Source organism: Gadus macrocephalus, chromosome 11 (assembly GCF_031168955.1).
Source record: "Gadus macrocephalus chromosome 11, ASM3116895v1".
Classification (NCBI taxonomy): domain Eukaryota; kingdom Metazoa; phylum Chordata; class Actinopteri; order Gadiformes; family Gadidae; genus Gadus; species Gadus macrocephalus.
Window position 1 is genome coordinate 7,462,560 of NC_082392.1, and position 19,733 is coordinate 7,482,292.

General features: G+C 41.3%; 1 protein-coding gene across 1 annotated transcript; it reads left to right on the top strand.

The window, feature by feature from the left end:
• Positions 1–3,681: 3,681 nt before the first annotated feature.
• On the top strand, positions 3,682–19,155 carry dgat1b (diacylglycerol O-acyltransferase 1b). The gene is made up of 17 exons (XM_060066125.1): positions 3,682–4,062; positions 4,828–4,915; positions 5,910–5,950; positions 6,052–6,137; positions 9,482–9,534; positions 9,874–9,979; positions 13,642–13,770; positions 13,956–14,024; positions 14,228–14,331; positions 14,714–14,752; positions 15,187–15,228; positions 15,567–15,611; positions 15,978–16,090; positions 16,378–16,443; positions 17,232–17,319; positions 17,406–17,468; positions 18,735–19,155. The coding sequence occupies exons 1-17, from the start codon at positions 3,821–3,823 to the stop codon at positions 18,882–18,884; spliced, it is 1,524 nt and encodes a 507-aa protein (XP_059922108.1). The 5' UTR covers positions 3,682–3,820; the 3' UTR covers positions 18,885–19,155.
• Positions 19,156–19,733: the final 578 nt, after the last annotated feature.

Here is a 19,733-nt window from a genome sequence, read left to right on the forward strand (position 1 = left end):
GTTCACTATCCATCTCTCCATTTCTGGTTCTCAATCAAACTGTCACTGTCTATCTCCCCCTATCGCCGGTCTGTCTGTCTCTCTCGTTCTCTCTTGTCTCTGGTCTGTTTGTCTCTCCTTCTCTCACTTCCTCCCTCTTTCGTCTCTGGCTTCCTGTGACCCTGCCTCTCTCTCTCTCTCTCTCTCTCTCTCTCTCTCTCTCTCTCTCTCTCTCTCTCTCTCTCTCTCTCTCTCTCTCTCTCTCTCTCTCTCTCGCCCGCTGTCTTCCTCCTGTCTGCCTCTCTCTCTCTCTCTCTCTCTCTCTCTCTCTCTCTCTCTCTCTCTCTCTCTCTCTCTCTCTCTCTCTCTCTCTCTCCTGTTTGCCTCTCTCTCTCTCCTTCTGTCTCTTTTCTGTCTGCCTCTCTCTCACGTTCTCTCTCGCTCTGTCTCTCCCTCTCTCTCTCTCTCTCTCTGTCTCCGTCTGCCTCTCTCTCTCTCTGCCTCCTGCCCTAAGTGCCTATCGACGGTGGGGGGGGGGGGGGGGGGGCGCGGGTTGAGAGCTGACATTTGCTGACAAAGGAACGCCCACACCTATCAATGCATAAAAACATATACAAAGACAGACATACTGCAGACAGACAGACAGGTGCTGGAACAGACAGGAATATTGGCAGAAAATGAATAAAAATAACTCAATAGACAGAAGTACAAAGAAGGCAGAAATGAAAGCCGCACGGCAATAGCGATGGTAAACTAAGTGGAGGAGATACAGAGACGGAACATGTTTATCACAGGCTAGACTTTTCAAAGTCACATCTTTTTGTTGTTACCATCTGCCTTCCAGGGCTCGGGTCGGCAGCCTTGGAGAAGCCAGACTTTTAGGGCCTTTTCAAGGCACGAAAACCTGAATAATGTATGAACAAAACCTCTTATTCTCTAAATTTTAAATGGCCACTGCTATCAAAAATAAACCCGATCTGGATAACGTCAAGATAGAAAAAAAGAGTTGCCCAGGTGGGTGGAGCCTACGTTGGACCTGGCGGTACTTTTGAGGTGAATCCTAACGGTTCCTAACGGAAAGCAGCATTTACTTGTTTGTTTCTTGACTAATTTAAACAGTGATGGAGGATTAATGAATGATTTTTTTGGGGGATGCTGGTTTGAATATGGTTCTAATAGGATGCCGACTAAATTATTCTCATTCACATATTGACTCTATAAAATCTGAAGAATGGGGACTTGTTTTTTGCCGCCCTCTAGTGGTCACAACAGCATTGGGTTGATCTCATAGTACATTTATTGTTTAATGGGATGGTTTACTGGACGATGATGTGCATCTTCACTTTGTGTTATAATACACAGACAAAGATGCCCACTGCGTTTGGGCAAATACTAGGACAAATTACATTCACATTGTTTAAAATGTCCTTATGACATTTTAACCAGTTAGATAAAATGATGAGCTCAGAATGTGTCATCCATTACCATGAATAATAGCTATCTAGAGAAACTGAAGCCTACGTGAGCAATTTAACCAAAACACACACACACACACGTGCACGCACACGCACACACACACACACACACACACACACACACACACACACACACACACACACAATTGTATGTACTGTACTGTAGCTCCTGCTCCTGTTTAGCTCTTATTAAATTAGCCTCAAATGACTTAACTATTTACGATGAGCTAAACAGGTCTACTCAAAAAGTTTTACTTAAATTTCTCCTAAAGAAATAGTGATCAATTACTTAATGATCATTACCCTTGCCTTATCCTAACAGTATGAGACAGTCCCATTACTCCAACCCTATAGACAGACAACCCTCGAATCTTATAGAGGGATAGCACTGATAAAGCTGGATCAATGCTGCTGATCAGATTCGTCGTGAACAAGGACACGAACAGCCTGCAGAGACTCTGGAGTCTGGACACAGAATACAACCACACCAATTGTCATGGTGCACTATTCTGGCAAAGAGGCCCCCACTATTCATATATCAAAATAAGTGTTAAGAGTTGTGAGACGTCTGCTTAGAAAACAATCTCTTATGCTTTTAAAAGTGAATAGAAAACAATTGTTTTAAATGGTTTTCTCTGCGGTATGGGCGTCGGTATGCCGATTTCGTTGGGTCAGTCAATGTTCTTAACCCTCCTGTTATGTTCCGGGTCAAATTGACCCGTTTTAAAGTTTGAAGATCAAGGAAAAATAGTTAAAAGTATTTTTTCAGTATGAAACTTCTTCTGCTTGCCTTAATTAGTGTAATCAACATATAATATGAAAATAGTTAATCTCACATATTTGCAACCACCCCCTGCATGTTTATATCACATAGATACTGTTCGGGTCAATTTGACCCAGCAGTAAAACTGGAGGTAAAAAGGTGTCCGAAATGTCAGACTAATTCTTTCTTTACAACTGTGAGACATATCAACAAGTGGACACTCAACAGGGGAGGGTCAAAACATATCAAATATTCTCTGCATTACACTCAGGCAGACAAAATGAGCGGCAGAAGCAAATGGATGACAGTCCAGGAGGCTCGGGACTTCATCACTGACCATGACAGTGAAATAGAGGAGGATGTGTCTGAAGACGAAGACGATCTTGAGCTAAATTCAGATTCTAATGAATCTGATTTTGAACCAGATGAGGGAATTGCTATTCCTATTCCTCCTAGCAAGACATTCATGTCAAAACATTGTGAAATACAGTGGTATTCATCCCTTAATATGAGTCAGGCGAAACTGTCTGCAGAAAACATAATAAAGACAGTGCCAGGGCCCACTAGGATGGCAGTGACGCGTGTGACTGACATCAAGTCAGCTTTTGAGCTGGTCATGCCAAATTCAATACAGAAAATCATTCTGGAAATGACTAATCTATGAGGGAGACGTGTTTTTCGGGAGAAGTGGAAGGAGCTGGACAAAACACATTTAGATGCGTATTTGGGGCTCCTCATCCTGGCTGGGGTCTATAAGTCCAAGGATGAATCAGTCTGTGGGATGCAGAGACAGGCAGGGCTATATTTCGAGCCACAATGTCTCTGGAGACTTTTCACATATTCTCCAGAGTAATCAGATATGATAATCGAGAGACAAAGGCTGACGGGAGAGAGACAAGCTGGCAGCTGTTAGGACATTGTGGGACAAGTGGGTAGAGCAACTTTCACTACTCTATAACCCAGGCCCTAATATCACAGTTGATGAAAGGTATAATAATAATAATAATAATAATAATAATAATAATAATAATAATAATAATAATAATAATAATAATAATAATAATAATAATAATAATAATACATTTAATTTAGAGGCGCCTTTCAGGCCTAACCCATAATAAAGTGGTGAAACATAAAAAAAATAAGTTTGAACAAATATCTTTTTTTTTATGAAAAAAACGAGTGAATTATCCTAATTGAACCATTACCTCTTAGAGGTAAGGAACACTATTGCACTAAATATTGATAGAATAGTTACTAATGGAGTTAGTAATGACATGTTCACACTGCTTGTTAGGATTTTTTGGGTTTAGGACATCTTTTGGATAATAAACATGCACCGGGTCAAATTGACCCGGGAACACCATTGCTGTTCCTGACAAACGAACATAACAGGAGGGTTCCACAGCTCACTCCTACTTTGTAAACTACACGAACCAGGAGGCTCTCCCACTGGGCGTGCGGATTATCTCGCAACTTCCTCCTCCACGCAACTGTGTCAGTTGAGAAGGGGCATGTCGTTACCTGAAGTGAACTTATCAAAACACACATAGGCTACCAGACACACAGCGATATGTTGTCTTTGAAGCTAACACTTTGAAACATGGGTGATTCTTGCGCCATCAGGCCCTCCGCCCTCCGCAGAAGGGCTACTTTCTCTGGGGTACGAAGCCTGACTGAGCAGCCGGCCAGCGACGGGTCTGCCACGGCGTGCAGTTCAGCGCTGACTGCGAGCAGCAGTAGAGAACCAGGCCAGCACAATGGCTTGCATACAACTCACTCCAAATCAAAACACGAAAAGGTGGAAAAACGAAAACGAAGGAATGACCACAGTGGCAGATTGAGGTGAGGATTGTGTTCTTTTAAAATGATATATTTCGGGGCCATACATTTCCATTTAAATGGCTCGTCATGCGTCTCTCGGAACTCCGACCCGAGGTCGGATTTGCATATAATCAGAGCTAAACTTCTAATGGGGCCCACACACTTATTTTGGCCTTTCCTTCTGTTTGTGTATGCTTTTTTTATATGAATTGAAAAAATGTACCCCGCACTGACAATGTGTATCCAAAACGTACCATTACATCTTTGGGGATTTATTTTAGCTGTCAACCATCTTTATTTACTTCATTTTTTCCCCCTTAATAATTTAAATATTATTGCAAAATCCGAGATATGCATTAATTTGTGTGCTAAAATAACAGATGCAAGTGATAAACAGTGAAGTCCAGAGGGGGAAAGGAGCTATCTAATAACACAGTCCTACTAGTTAAAGTTAATAGTCAACTTTTTCTATTTCCCTAAAAAGACATGCCACCAGGATACTGGTATCAATATGTTCACCTGTTTCGTCCATCTTTTTTCTTCAGTAGAAATCTTTTTGCATACACATGGTGTGATTTATCCTTGCCCATGCATCCACCAATCCACACACTCTGCCAATCATCAAACCTTCATCCACTCAATACATTCTTCCAACCATCATCTCCCTCCAACGACCCTCCCTCCACTACCAATATGGAAGGATCCCTCCCTCCATCCATCCACATGTCTGTCGATCCATCCATCCATCCCTCCTTCCATCCTTTAATCCATGCATTCTCTATCTAGTTGTCACCAGCACCAGCAGTCCTTGCTGAGCTCGTCCAGTGGATTCAGTAATTATCGCGGAATCCTTAACTGGTGTGTGGTCATGCTGGTGAGACACACACACACACACACACACACACACACACACACACACACACACACACAAATACACAAATTCCTATACAAAACTGAGCTTTATATATCCAGTAACATCTTTATGGTTGCCGGGGTGAAGTGATTCCATTGGTATACTGACGGGACCTACACTGTCCACCAGTTGAGTCTGTATTATTCAGTCTGAAGCTGTACGGAACTATTCCGGGAGACATCAGGAAACGTTCATATTGATAGATAATAGTCTCAAGCCGAAAGCCAGTTCAACACTCCAGTTAAACTTGTCACACGTAGAAAATACGATTTTCAGCTTTTTCTTTGCCAAGGAGAAGCTGCAAGATAAGACGAGAGAAGAAAGAGGGGGAGAGAGCTGCAAATGGTGTTCCTTTTTTCTTCTTCTGCTAATCCAGACTTTGAGCGCAGATGGTCGTGTTCTTCGCTGGAGGTTTTCCTTTTTTATTCCTGGTGAACCCCAGCGCTGTACCCAGTGAGCAGCGTGGGGGCTTTGTGGCGGTTAATGAGATATTAAAGCCATCGAGATGGAGGGAGTGAGAGGAGGAGGAGTAGAACGAGAGGAGAATAGAGGAATGGGAGGTGGATACAAAAAGAGGTGCAAAAGAGAGGAAATACAGAAAGAGAGGGAAGTAACATGAGGAGAAGGATGGGGAGAGGAACAAAGAGTCAGTGGCTCGACTCAATTGGAAGAACTGGGAGGACTAAAGAAACAATGAAAACCATGAAAGAGAGAGAGTTAGAGTTATTGCAGCACACTGCAAGTCTCTCTATAATACTGGGACGAGCAGAGATGACAGGATTGAGCGAATCAGAGGGAACAGGCTGGTACAAAACTGTCGCACCAGAAGAAATCTGACCCAAAAATACCAACAATTGTGAGCTTTCAGCAGCCTTGACTGAGTAACTCATTCTGTGTTGCGTAAAATGCTACTACTCCAGTGACCTGACCCACTGCAATCCTCTGTGTGTTACAGGTCCTCAGCAACTCCCGCCTCTTCCTAGAAAACCTCTTAAAGTGTGTAACAATGAATTCTTTCACTACATACTTGCATATTGTTTCCATCCCCTTGATAGACCTATTGATAATCGAACATGTCTGTCTATTTCTTTCTTCAGGTATGGCATCCTGGTGGACCCCATTCAGGTGTTGTCCTTGTTTGTGAAGGACCCGTACAGTTGGCCCGCGGCCTGCCTAGTCATCGGTGAGTGGGGATGTTGTGGTACTGTGATGCTGTGGTACTGTAGTGATGCATACTGACCGTTCGTTTAGAGCTGTCGTAACACAACAAAACGGTATTGGCACATCTCTGGATTGAAACAAAAGCTCTCTTTAGAGAGAGAGAGAGAGAGAGAGAGAGAGAGAGAGAGAGAGAGAGAGAGAGAGAGAGAGAGAGAGAGAGAGAGAGAGAGAGAGAGAGAGAGAGAGAGAGAGAGAGAGAGAGAGAGAGAGAGAGAGAGAGAGAGAGAGAGAGAGAGAGAGAGAGAGAGAGAGAGAGAGAGAGAGAGAGAGAGAGAGAGAGAGAGAGCCCAAGGATGCAGTGGGAAGGGGAGAAGGATGATGAACAGGGATGGAGGAATCAGTCCAGAGGAATGTAATGAAGGTATAGAGGGATAAGGCTGCAGTAAATGAGGCTTAAAGGAGAACACCAAGATAGGGAAGTGAGTCTGATGCTACGAGAAGAGGATCCAGATGGGCTGTAATGTTAAGGCCTGTAATGGGAAGCATTACAACATGAAATGAGTCTGAATGGGTGGCTCTTCATTCTTGCCGAAGGAGTAAAATATCTCATTCTCTGATGACATTGACTACCTAAGATATACACACACACACACACACACACACACACACACACACACACACACACACACACACACACACACACACACACACACACACACACACACACACACACACACACACCAAACTATGATGTACTGAACAGTGTATATCGATGCACTGTTCAGTACACCAGTGTGGTTGTCTCGGTACGGTTTTGATTGACAAAATAAACGCCTGAAGACTTAATTTGTGTTAAGACTTTCCATGTATTAGTGTAAAACTCCAAAACATGGATAGCTAGTCTTCCAGCAGTATATAGTAGATGAAACATTAGTGGCTGCTTCATAACATAACAGTCATTTTACGCTGCAGTGCCAACCGACCGTGCACCGTCTCCGTCCCGTATGGTTCAACATGAACACACAGATTCACCACGACGGTGGGTGTGTGTACAGGTGGGGAGACAGAGATTGATGCCATTTGCATCCAACCAATACTACTATTTGTTAGATTAAGAGATGGAGAGTACTTTTTTTTTTACAGAGTAGCAATACTTTGGATAATATATGACATTGTCAGTTGCCGCAATAGTAAGAGTGCTGATTTTGAATAGCAGATTCAAAGAAAAGCTATACTAAATGTATTAAATTAAGTATTCAAAAAAGTACAACTCAACGTTTGCTGACACAATTGGCAAGTAACCACGCTGACTAATTCAAATGTAAACATGAAATATGTAAATAAACTAACTTTATTATCAAAGTTGCAATGCTTAACTTTTCAACTAGCGAATAGCTTAAATTGACCTGGGTGCATCTGGAGTCAGTACTGATCCATGGGGATTTATATAATGTTATCAGTCACATCCTAGAACTGATTACTAATAAAGAGGGTAGGCCAGGCCGTACCCCTCTTTGTTCTCCAGAACGTCCTGCAGCTGCACACTCCCCTAACCCCCCTCACGCCACCCACAAAGTGACAAAGTCCGCCAGCCTGCGTCACACCGCTGCAGAGCAGGTCAGAGAGGACAGACCACTGTCTCCCGCCTTCTTACTAGGATGGGCTCATGCTAACTCATTGCAACTTTAAACTCATGGCCTTTATAGAACAACTCTCAATGTGACTGGAAAAGGAGCATAGACAAAGGTACTGGTAGTGCTTGCCCAGTGTCTGTTGTGCCCGGTGTTCGTTGATAAGTAAAATAGCAACGTAACAGTCTTAGAGTAATGGCACAGTATGATAAATGTCTGGATACATTTGCTGGCGTTTTCTTCTTCACAGCGAAAAATGGGAGTGTCTGTTGTCCACACAATGGGCACGTGAGGAAATGGGTTTCCAGACACTCAAAGACATGACAAGAACTATGCAGAACCGGGTTGATTCCACAATATCTTGTTGAATACAATGCTTTGAAACCTTCTTCTTTAAATGGGTTTTTAGAAATGTCTTTACCTCAGAACTAACCCAGGACATGATTCCTGGATGTGTCGTTGATTTGTAGATCAGTTGCTGCATCTCAGGTGACCAGTTGGTAAATAGCATTCATGAGATGCTTTTTTGAAAGTAGATGAGATTTTGGGAGGTAGAAACTATAGAAATCCATTTATCCATTCATACACCATTGAAGTGAATCTGCCAGTTGTAACGTTTGAATATATTTTCTGACCAATACTTATTACATCCTTATATGTATATGAATATATATTCAAATATACATGCTGGACACAACGCAAAAAGTATGCTGTGAAAATCGCAGTGTTTATTGAAGTATATTAAAATGAATATGTATGCTAGGAATGCAACAATAAGATTCATGAACCTCTTTGTGCATAACATTGGTTTGCTGTTTGCTCAAAGGTTGAAGTGATGATTAGATGAGTCCATGATTAGATGAGATCAGGGCGGAGGGCAATCCATGCCCTTTATTGTTCCGTTTTCTGTTCAAAAATCAGCCCTAATCGTATGGTTAACTTGACTAGTGCTAGTACCTAACTAGACTTTAATTATACTAAGTTACTTTAATCCCTCACTGTCATGTGATCTTGGCAAGGACGTAATTTTAACCAATTACCTGTAATCATCTACTATTGGTTGAAGAATATTGTTCATTAATGGCAACATATTAAGGTCAAACAAATTACTCAATGTTTTTGTGCATATTAAAGTTTGCATTTATAATAAATGATTAAGTTGTGTGTGTGTGTGTGTGTGTGTGTGTGTGTGTGTGTGTGTGTGTGTGTGTGTGTGTGTGTGTGTGTGTGTGTGTGTGTGTGTGTGTGTGTGTGTGTGTGTGTGTGTGTGTGTGTGTGTGTGTGTGTGTGTGTGCGCTTGAATGCACTCAAACCCTGTTACTTCCTTTGTGGCAGGTGGTGTGAGCTGTGATGCACATATGCTCTGTTAGTGCTGGCTCATTTCATTCATAGTCGACTGCTGGGTGCCTGTGTGCGGTGGTCTGGGACTGGAGCATGTTGGCAGAGTCTTATTGCCTTGACAGGTGCTTGACCTCACGAGACCAGTGGTCACCAAGAAATTCATTCAGTTCTTAATTTGGTGTGCGTCTGGCGATGATGTTTGCTTTTTTTCCACTGTAGTTCACCCCGCCATTTCTATTCCATTTAGATGTTCATATTCAAGATATTTCATACTCAAAAAGACATGTAATGTGAAAGCATGTGCTACAAATGACCCTTACACAGCCATGGTAGTGAGAAAGAAGGCCATTTTGTCTATTACTATAACATCGTTTTCATTCATTGTCTTTTACAGTTTCCAATGTATTTATACTGGCTGCACTCTACACAGAGAGACAACTGTCAAAGGTGAGCTCATCGGCGCTGGTTGCATTGCGGCACTTCTGACTCATTCTCAAGACAACCTGACTGGTTGAGCAATGGGCGAGGCTGTGTTTGTACATTCAGAGTGACACAAACTTGGTAGCACACAGGCAAAGTTAGGTGAAAGGTCAACATAGCTGTGTCACTGTTTATAGTCCTATGTCATTTTAAATTAGTAAACATGCTTTTACATTATTTTAAGCCAATATTTCAGTACATTTTGTGAATGATTAAAAAAAAATATTTATAAAATAATGTTGTATGTGATTTATTACCAAATGAGTATCCAAAGGCAAGTTCTAACAACAGTGTGTCTCTTTGCAGGGATCCCTCAGTGAACAAGTGGGGCTTCTTGTCCACTCGGTCAACCTTTCAATCATCCTTTGCTTCCCTGCTGTTGTCGTCCTATTGGTTCCCTCCATATCCCCAGGTAAATAAATCCCTCTGTTTGTGTTGATGTGTGTGTGATTGAGTGTGTGGGGGTATAGGTGTTGTGTAAAACAGAAATGATACATTTGGATTCAGTGTTGCAACAGCGGCCATCTAGTGTTTATACAATCACATGATCATGACTGGGGCCTCATCCAGTTGGCTCTAGATGAGTGGGGCGGGCAAAGCTGCCAGAGTGGGCGGGCATCGACAGGCAGGGTCAACTAAAGGTCACGTGCATGTGTCTCCATTAGTCTGACTGTCAGCAAACAACACACACACAATCATACACTACTGTATAACACACAAACCACACAGTACTATAGAATAACATAGATTAATGGACAACGCGTTAATTTTACCTGAGAAGGGGAAAGGATCACAATCTTGTAGCTAGGGGTGCATGATTGACAAATAATGATGTTGCGATATTGTTCATGAATAATGTGATATTGATTATCATTTGTATATTCTTAAATATATGTAAAAACACAAAAGTGATGGAGTAACGCATCAAAATAGATCCATAACATATCAAAACAAGTGTTGTAAAAACAAAAGGGTTTATCTGGTTGCCACACTTGTACGGCAGCATAGCGCTGCTTTGGTGTAATAATCCCAGGTCTCAATAGCAGTTTACGAACTACAATGTAGGGCCCAACCGATATTGATTTTTGAGTGCCGATGCCGATGCCGATTATTTTCAGAGAAAAATTACGATTACGATTTAATCGGCCGATTAAAAACAAAACAAAAAAAAGCATATAAAACGTAGTTTTTGATACCTTAAATATACTTTAAACACTTAAAAAAAAATAAAAATAAAAAGGTTGTAATCTGCGTCTTTTTGGCAGATGTTGATTATTTTCAAAAAGGCTATAATCGGCCGATTAAATCGGCAGGCCGATGAATCGGTTGGGCCCTACTACAATGAGTCCTGTATCAAAGACACTAACCTAACTAGAGACACCACCTGTATGAGGCCCAGTTTGTCTAGCGATGTCGAGGAGATGGAGGAGGATCCTGGCGGGCTCCAGGCATTGGGCGTAGTTTTAATGACGTAGCCAGTTGTCTGCCTAATAAATCGTGGCCAGATTGCTGTCCGCACAACAATGCAACCCCCTCAGAGCATGCACATTGCACACACGCGGGGCACACTATGTGGCCAAACAGTAGGCTCGTAGGGTATGTTCGTCTAGAGGACCCGTACACACACACTTGCATGTGACTTAAAAACTGGCCAATGAAACGTGATCATTAGAAAGCGCTGTCAAGCGGGCTCCAAACTGAGAACAACAGATTCAAAAACCAACGGTGGAGGCTCTCCAAACTCACAGAATATTGCATGCTTTTTTTTCGGTTTGATATTGCCCAATCTGATATTGCAATATCAGTATTGAGTCAATATATCATGCCCCCCTATACTTGTTGCCAATACCAACATGCCTATGGTTGGCCAACCATAAGCGTGTACGGTAAATCAATATATGTCACTGACTAACATATACATGCACATGTAGCAAATAAACCATTGAATGACTAAGGTCACATCAGATATTAAGGGAACACAATAAAGATATTGAGTCTACTTATGGAGATTGAGTCCTCCTTGTATAGCATATGCACTGGATAAATCAAACATTCTGTCTCTCATCACCTCTCCTCTCCTCTCTCTTCTGCCCTAACCTCTCCTTCCTCTCTCCTCATCTCCTCTCCTCTCTCTTCTACCCTAACCTCTCTAGCCTCTCTCCTCGTCTCCTCTCCTCTCTCTTCTACCCTAACCTCTCTAGCCTCTCTCCTCATCTCCTCTCCTCTCTCTTCTGCCCTAACCTCTCTAGCCTCTCTCCTCATCTCCTCTCCTCTCTTCTGCCCTAACCTCTCTAGCCTCTCTCCTCCTCCTCCTCTCCACAGCGCTCATCTGATTTCTCAGTGGGAGGTAGAGTCATAGGATTCAATCCATCTGTCTGTCTATTCTCCTACCACCACCGCAGTTTACACAGGAAGTCTATGTCGGAGAGCAAGAATGTGTGCTTGTGGGTGTGTGTGTTTGCGCGTGCACGTGAGTGGGTCTGTGACGACCGCTACAAGCATCCAGGTAATGAATAACATGGGAGCCAAAAAAAGCCTGCAATGTTGCTCAGTGTTATTATTATAGACATTAGACCTTTTAAAATGTTTCCCCGGGTGGAGCCCCGTTATTATCAATTCAACTCATTTTGAATTTTAATGAAAATATTTGAAGGGATTGTGGGAAGGGGGTTGACGGCTAACCTTTCCGGGCTTTTTTTCAGTATTTCTTAAACCGCTCTTTTGATGTGTGATTTATAAGTCAGCTCTAAGGGATGTTTAAATGTCCCAGGAGAATCAAGACATAATTCCAAAATTACAAATTAAGCGTAAGCCACTGGAGGCAATGATTTATGCCTCAGCTTTGCATCGTGCCCCGAAAGCCTTCCTTACTCTTTCTAAAAATGCTGAAACCTGGTCATTAAAGGAATATTTATTTTTATATTAACAGAAGTAACGGTATGGTAGAAGTATGAAACTGTTTCAGGAAATACCAGGAACACGTCAACTGCGTAGCTAAACAATGGCAGTTTAAATGACAAACATGATTTTTTAATTTAGCATTAACTAACAGCCTCAAAGTCACAATTTGAATGCGTAGTAGCAGAATCATTATGGTGAAAAAACATGCAGAGGATTTTACAGGATTGCTTCTATGTTAACAACTATTACCATTTGAAAAGCTTCAAGATGAGTTTTGAGGCGCACGTCTCCTCTGCTGTCCCTCTCTCATGTCTGGTTAGATGTGGACACACTGCAGATCGGCAGAGAGGCAGATGGTTCATCGATGGTTCTATGGAAACTGTAATGCCAGTTATTCCGACCTATATTACACAGTGTGTTTGTGTGTGTGTGTGTGTGTGTGTGTGTGTGTGTGTGTGCGTGTGTGTGTGTGTGTGTGTGAGATGACGGATTATGCAAATTGCTTTTTGCTTTGTTCATCTACAATATGGTAGCTGTTGATATTGCTATGGTAGCTTTATGCGTCTTTGTGTGTTGTTCTAAATAAGACACAACACACATAAAGACACACGGTGGCATACACACAGATATTCACATATTTGAAATGGTTGGCTGTGTGGTGAACATCACAGACTGGGTGTCCTTGGCAAAGTTAGTTAGCTGAGCCGTGCTAGCGTATTTTACGGGGCCTCATTTGCTCTTCAAATGATGACCTTGTCTTTCCTATTTTTTTCTTTCTTCCTTATGTAAATTAATTCTACCTCATTTTCTTTCCCTCCACTTTGTTATTTACTTTTTATTCGTCCCCATTCCACTCCTGCCTCTCTCTCTTTTCCTCTCTCTTTCTGTTCCTCTCGCTATCGCTCACGCACTCTCTCTCGGTCACTCTCTCTCTCTCTCTCTCTGGCTCTCTCTCCCTCTCTGTTCCACTCTCTCTGTGTCTGTATCTCTCTTTTTCTCTGTCTGTGTCTCTCTCTTTTTCTGTTCCACTCTCTCACTCTAACTGTGGACACACTATTCAACTTGTTATACATCAAGGTGTCTTCACAGTGTCTCTCACATAAGAGAAACAGTTTTTCTATGATGGAAAACATCAGTTGAATCGTCCTGTTGTTCTCTGTGTCCCTCGGCCAGTTGGCGGTGTGTTTGCGTTGGGAACCTACACCATCCTCCTCCTGAAGCTGTACTCCTATAAAGACGTCAACAGGTGGTGCAGAGAGCTGAGCAGCATCAAGGTCAAGACACTGTCCAGATCCAACTCCTGTGAGTTCCAACTGCTAAACAAATGGACCCAGCACTGAGGGCCGGGAACAGGCTAGAGTCGTAGTCAGCGGTTGCATTATTTTCCAACATCAGCCCTGATTATTTATTTTATTATAAAATGAATACAGAAGTGAACAATGCATAAACACAAATTCATCTGTCATTAATGCATTCATGTGCTGCAGGTCCCTCAGCCCCAACCGTGATTGGCGGAGACCAGATAGTCTGTTACCCCGGCAACCTGACCATCAGAGGTACCCTCCCTGAGACCACTGTCGTTCACACTCAGAGCAACGTGCTGGGCCTTATTAAGGCTCTTCATATTGTAATTTGTTTCCATTGGAAATAAACTCAGTTGCTAATACAGCACAAGGTAAAGCGTTCCGATTTGAATGTTCCCGTTTGTTTTCTCTCCCCCTCTCTTTCTCTGTCTGTTTGTCTGTCTGTGTTTGTGTAGATCTGTACTACTTTGTGTTTGCTCCCACTCTGTGCTATGAGCTCAACTTCCCTCGCTCGCCCAAGATCCGCGTGAGTTTCCTGCTGAGGAGGCTGCTGGAGATGGTGAGAGGAGCAGGGACAACCTCACCCGGGGCTCCGGCACACAGCCAATCTATTGTCCCTGGATCAAACAATTGTTATCTCTCTTACATTATCATCATGGGAGAGAGATACAGTATATGTGTCTGTATATTTTTGAGCTGGTGTTATTTGCAGACCTTTACTGATAAGGCTGGGACTTTCTACACAATGTTTATCATTTAATTATGACTTCATCAGTGCTTTCATTGTAAATCATATGTTTAGAGGTCATATGTTTGTTTGATAAAAGCTATTCATATCCACGAACCGGTTCACAAATCGATTGTAAATTGTACAATTTCCTTATTGAAAACTGCCGATATAATATGTAACTTTTTGTAACTAAACGTCTTATTATTTTCAGCTCTTCCTCACCCAGATGCTCGTTGCTCTGACTCAGCAGGTAAAACATTTGTAATATCATATTCCCTTTGTAGTAGTTATTATGTTTTTGAAGTGTCTACATTGATACAGTTGAAGTGATAAGCCGAGATATCTGTAAATTGGCGTTTGCCTGTTTGGCCCAGATCAGACAAGTTGTTTAATTCCAAGTTCATGATTGTACGTCCAGAAGGGGAGTGCGCCGGGTAAGCATCTGCTCTCCGTTTTCACCCCTGTTGACATGCAGAGTTACAATAGCCTAGCTCCTCTTCATGTGAGGGAATACACTTTTAATTCATTTACAAAGATTTCCAGCGAATAATGAAATTGGATTAAACAACCGGTTGGAACCTGGGTAAGACAGGCAAGGGCCAATCTCCAGCTATCTGGGCGTATTCCCTCAACACTGTTGATCTGATCTTTGGGTCTTACCTCCTTGTCTGCCTCTCTTTTCAGTGGATGGTTCCAATCATCCAGAGCTCCATGAAACCCCTGGAGGTATGGACAATCCACATATTAAAACAAGTTATATTTATATTTACAGTTGGTGACATTTGACGTACTATAATCAAGGCATGCATCAATGAGGGGACATTTTAATTAAACCGTGACGTGTTGCAATATTATGACCCCCGTCATGGTTTTTGGGTTGCCTACTTATTCTACCTATTAGCATTAGCACTTCTCCAACTCTTTGATATGTGCAGAGCAGTACAAGATCTCCTAAAATAAACAAGTAGAGGGTTTGAGCGTATTTTAGAAACTTTGAGTTGTAAGTGACTCTGGAGTCTGGTCTTTTACCCTGCGGTCTCCTGTCTTCCCGCGGCTCCTCCTAGGAGATGGATCTTTCCAGAATGATGGAGAGACTTCTGAGGCTGGCTGTGAGTAGAGGAACGCTAACCATATAAATACACTTCTTTCTTTTACAGGTACACAACAGGTAGAGTGCAACACTGTATTATTAATGGACTCAGCCATTTTACCCTCTAACTCCTTTGTTTTCTAATGACCTAATGACGGTTTGATTCTGCTCAAAACGGTAGAAACATGAAAACTGACGCCTTTTGCCTGGGTTTGAAATTGTATTTATGTCCGTAATGTAGGGAGATGGCAGCTTTCAGCAAAAACAACAACACTAAACAGGGTTTCTGCCGAGTGGGATGCTGTTGGCGAGGTTCTTTGTGTGCAGGAAATGAAAGTGCAGAAAACAAACCATTGTTTTATTTATGAGGCCTCTATCTCCGTAGGTTCCAAACCACTTGTTGTGGCTGATGTTTTTCTACTGGTTCTTCCATTCATCGCTGAACTTCACCGCTGAGCTGCTGCGCTTCGGAGACAGGCAGTTTTACAAGGACTGGTGGTGAGGGAGGAGACCATAGCCTGATACACATAGCCACTTGTTTTACTTTAAAACCTATTCTCAGCTATACAATGAGTCATGTAATTGCCGGACAATGCAAAAAAAACCTGATTTAAAGATATCAAACCGTGTTGGTGTCCTGTTTTCAGGGTAGGCTTGATTCCTTCAGTGCATTAATAGCCCACTGGTAGAAAACAAATCCCAAACAAACATCGTACTTTATGTTATTTGTTATTGCCCGTGTGAATTGATATTATTTCCACTGAATCAGGCGTCTCCTTCTGCAGGAACGCTGAGACGGTGACATACTTCTGGCAGAACTGGAACATCCCTGTCCACAAGTGGTGTCTTCGGTGAGAGCTACAGAGAGAGAGGGCATTCTCTACCGGAGCGCTGAGCTGTTCTCAGAGCTGCTGAGGCACAACAGCAGGTTGCCTGCTTCAATTATATTGCAGCAGCAGAGCCCTTGGTAGTTTGTTTAATTCATCTGAAGTGGAGTGTTAAACACAGCCTGCGTTATTAAGTATCCCGGATTATAGTCATGAATTGGAGCCATTGATGCAGTTAAAAATAAGTTTCTTATACTACGTATATTGTCGAACATAGAACTTTTCATCTGACAATTTGCCTAGGCAGTTGGTAGGAGGGGTTTAATTAATTAATACGTTTAATTCATAACGGATAATCCAAACCAGCTATTATAAATAACATTTCTGAACATCATGGTGTAAACTACACATGTGCTACATTTTTAACTGAAGCTCTGTGTGTGAAATGTGAGACTTGCTATTAAGTGATTCTATCTATGGTAATTAGTTTTAATCAAAACAAATTCCTAATCATGACCATACATTAACGTGTCTGTAAGCAAATTTCTTTGCTTACTTTTTCCGCATTATTTACTTTAAAAGTAAATAATCATTTTTTTTATCTACTGCAGTTGTAAATAATTTATTTAGTGCTCAGATAAATTTTTTAATGCATTTGATGTGATATTATCAGAAAATATATTTCAAATGCCAACCGCAAAATATCAAGTTGTTTTAATGTCCCTAGAATCTATGGGTCTGTATCAACATGTGTTCTTTACTTCCCCATCAAGCGTTCTATCGATTCATCCATCCATTGTGATTTCCTGCAGACACTTCTATTGTCCGCTGCTGAGGAAAGGCTTCAGCAAGATGGTCAGCCAGTCAGCTGTCTTCTTCCTCTCTGCTTTCTTCCATGAGGTCAGAGCTCAGTCCACCTTCATCGTTTTAGTATGTCAACACATATCTGAATCATGCATTGACCTGTCCTGTATTTCGTCTGGCAGTACCTGATGAGTGTTCCTCTGAGGATGTTCAGACTCTGGGCGTTCATGGGAATGATGGCTCAGGTAAGCATGGATAACAAACTGTATGCACTGTGTGTAGAATACATTACTTAAGGCATTGGGTTATGTACAAACGGTATGCACTGGATGTAGAATACATTACTTAAGGCATAGGGTAATGTACTTGCATGTCATAATACAGTGAAAGTTTATCGCAGTCAATGTGCTCATTGTAGAATATGGTAGAAGTATCACTGGTTGTTGTCCATAGAGACTTTAGAAGTAGGAGGGTGCCCCGCCCACCCACCCCACCTAACCCTAACCCCCCCATTGACAGCTGACTTTTACTGAAGCAAACATTGAATCCGATGTTTATACAGTGTGTAGCCTACATTTGTACTTCCTTTACCTATGCTTTCAATACGCCTTTAATGGAAGTGAAGGTATTTCACTTCTTACCTGTGGAAGCCGATCCAGGCTAATTACTAACACGGCCTACTAGATTTGACTTGCATAAACTGTGCACATACATGAGAGCTATGCATGCGTGCATTTTGGTCAATGCATAGGCAAAATGCATAATATATGATAGACTAGTTGTATTGAAGTTATAATTAGTATATCAAAGTAAAAGGCTCATAAAGGTAAAAGCCCAGGTCTGAAAAGTGTCCAATGTTCAGGTTCCCTGCATCGGCTGGGCTAACTGCAGGGACCTTTTTGTCTCTGTTCGCCAATATTCACTATGCCTCATTTTCTGTCTCACACAATATTTTTTTTGGATTTATGACTTCCGGTATATGGAATAGCCAAACCCCATTCAGCTACAGTAGTAGGCTACAAATATTTTTTTTCCTTCATAGGCCTATGATAATGCCTTTTTTTGGGGGATTTTTTTTTAAGGATTTTATTAATGCTTCATTATTGATATGAGCATGCATGACATAGCTTTGCTTCTTTTGATTTTGTATTTTCATAATAATGATGCTTTGTGAACATCTTAATATTTCTTTCTCGTTTTCTTAATAGCTGTTATTTTGAATGAAAGCAGTGGGCCATTTTGTAGCTCATTCTAATCATCGCTGCGGTGAAAACCAAATGCTTTGTTTTACAATAAATCACTTTTTCATTAGTTGTTTTTGAAATTGAGCAAAGTTTTGTTAAAGAATGATAAAACGATCCTATTTCAAAATGAAAATGATTATTTTTTGCGAATCACGACAATGTTTCTTGGTGAGATATATAAACGGTGATAGATCATAATAGAACATCAACCTGTCTGATTCTAGTTATTCCTTATTTTTAGTTTTTATCGTTTTCATTTCCAAACAGCTCCCATTGGCTTGGCTCGTCACTCGCTTTCTGCGTGGTAACTATGGAAACGCGGCAGTGTGGATCTCACTCATCATTGGTCAACCCATTGCAGTCCTGATGTACGTCCATGACTACTATGTCTTACACAACGGACAAGAGATTCACTGACCACACACACTCCAACACTCCCATCCTTTTTACAGCTAACAAGACTCTGAATAGGAATGTTGATAACTAATGATTTTCTACAACCTAATGAATGTCAAATATACATGAATGTATATTTGACAAAGCAATACAATCTATGCCATGTATCATGAAAGAGCATTATAATGGTGAACTACTTCACTCCTTTACTCAGGTTTTAAAATGTTTGACTAGAAGGGGATTGGATTACGTTTTTCAGTCAATAAATATGTTCTCCGCCATTTAACTGATATTTAAAAAAAATAAATAAAAATAAATGACCTATTGAACATATTGGATTATTTTTTTTACATTTCTAGATTTTGAAAACAAAGATATGTTTGCTTGCAAATATCTGTGTTTCTGTATCTTATTTTACTTCTGGTCACATATCTAGACTTTTACCATCCCTACTAAGGGATAGTAAAAAAAAGGATTCACTAAATTTTTTTGTATTATTTTGTTTGAGGGGATATAGAATGTATGTTTATATCTATGAATGGTGTATCATTGTAAACTTCACCAACCCAGGCCTGTATCTGTTTTATGGTGCTGTGGAGCACTTCGGTACGAAGTTTTACTGAATGTTGGGTTGGAATTTTGAGGAACATAAAAATCACTTCAGTCACAAATGTGGCGATTAAAAACATTGACAAATCAATCAAAGATTCATATTATCTTGCATTTTTTAATACACGTGTAACAGGAATCTAAACACACCTAAGATGCACAGAATGCATGGTAGTACTCGCGTCAAACTTGCCAGACATTAACACTTTATTATTAAAGGAACTTTTTTAGGGAGATGAGACTGCATTTAAAAAGTCTGTG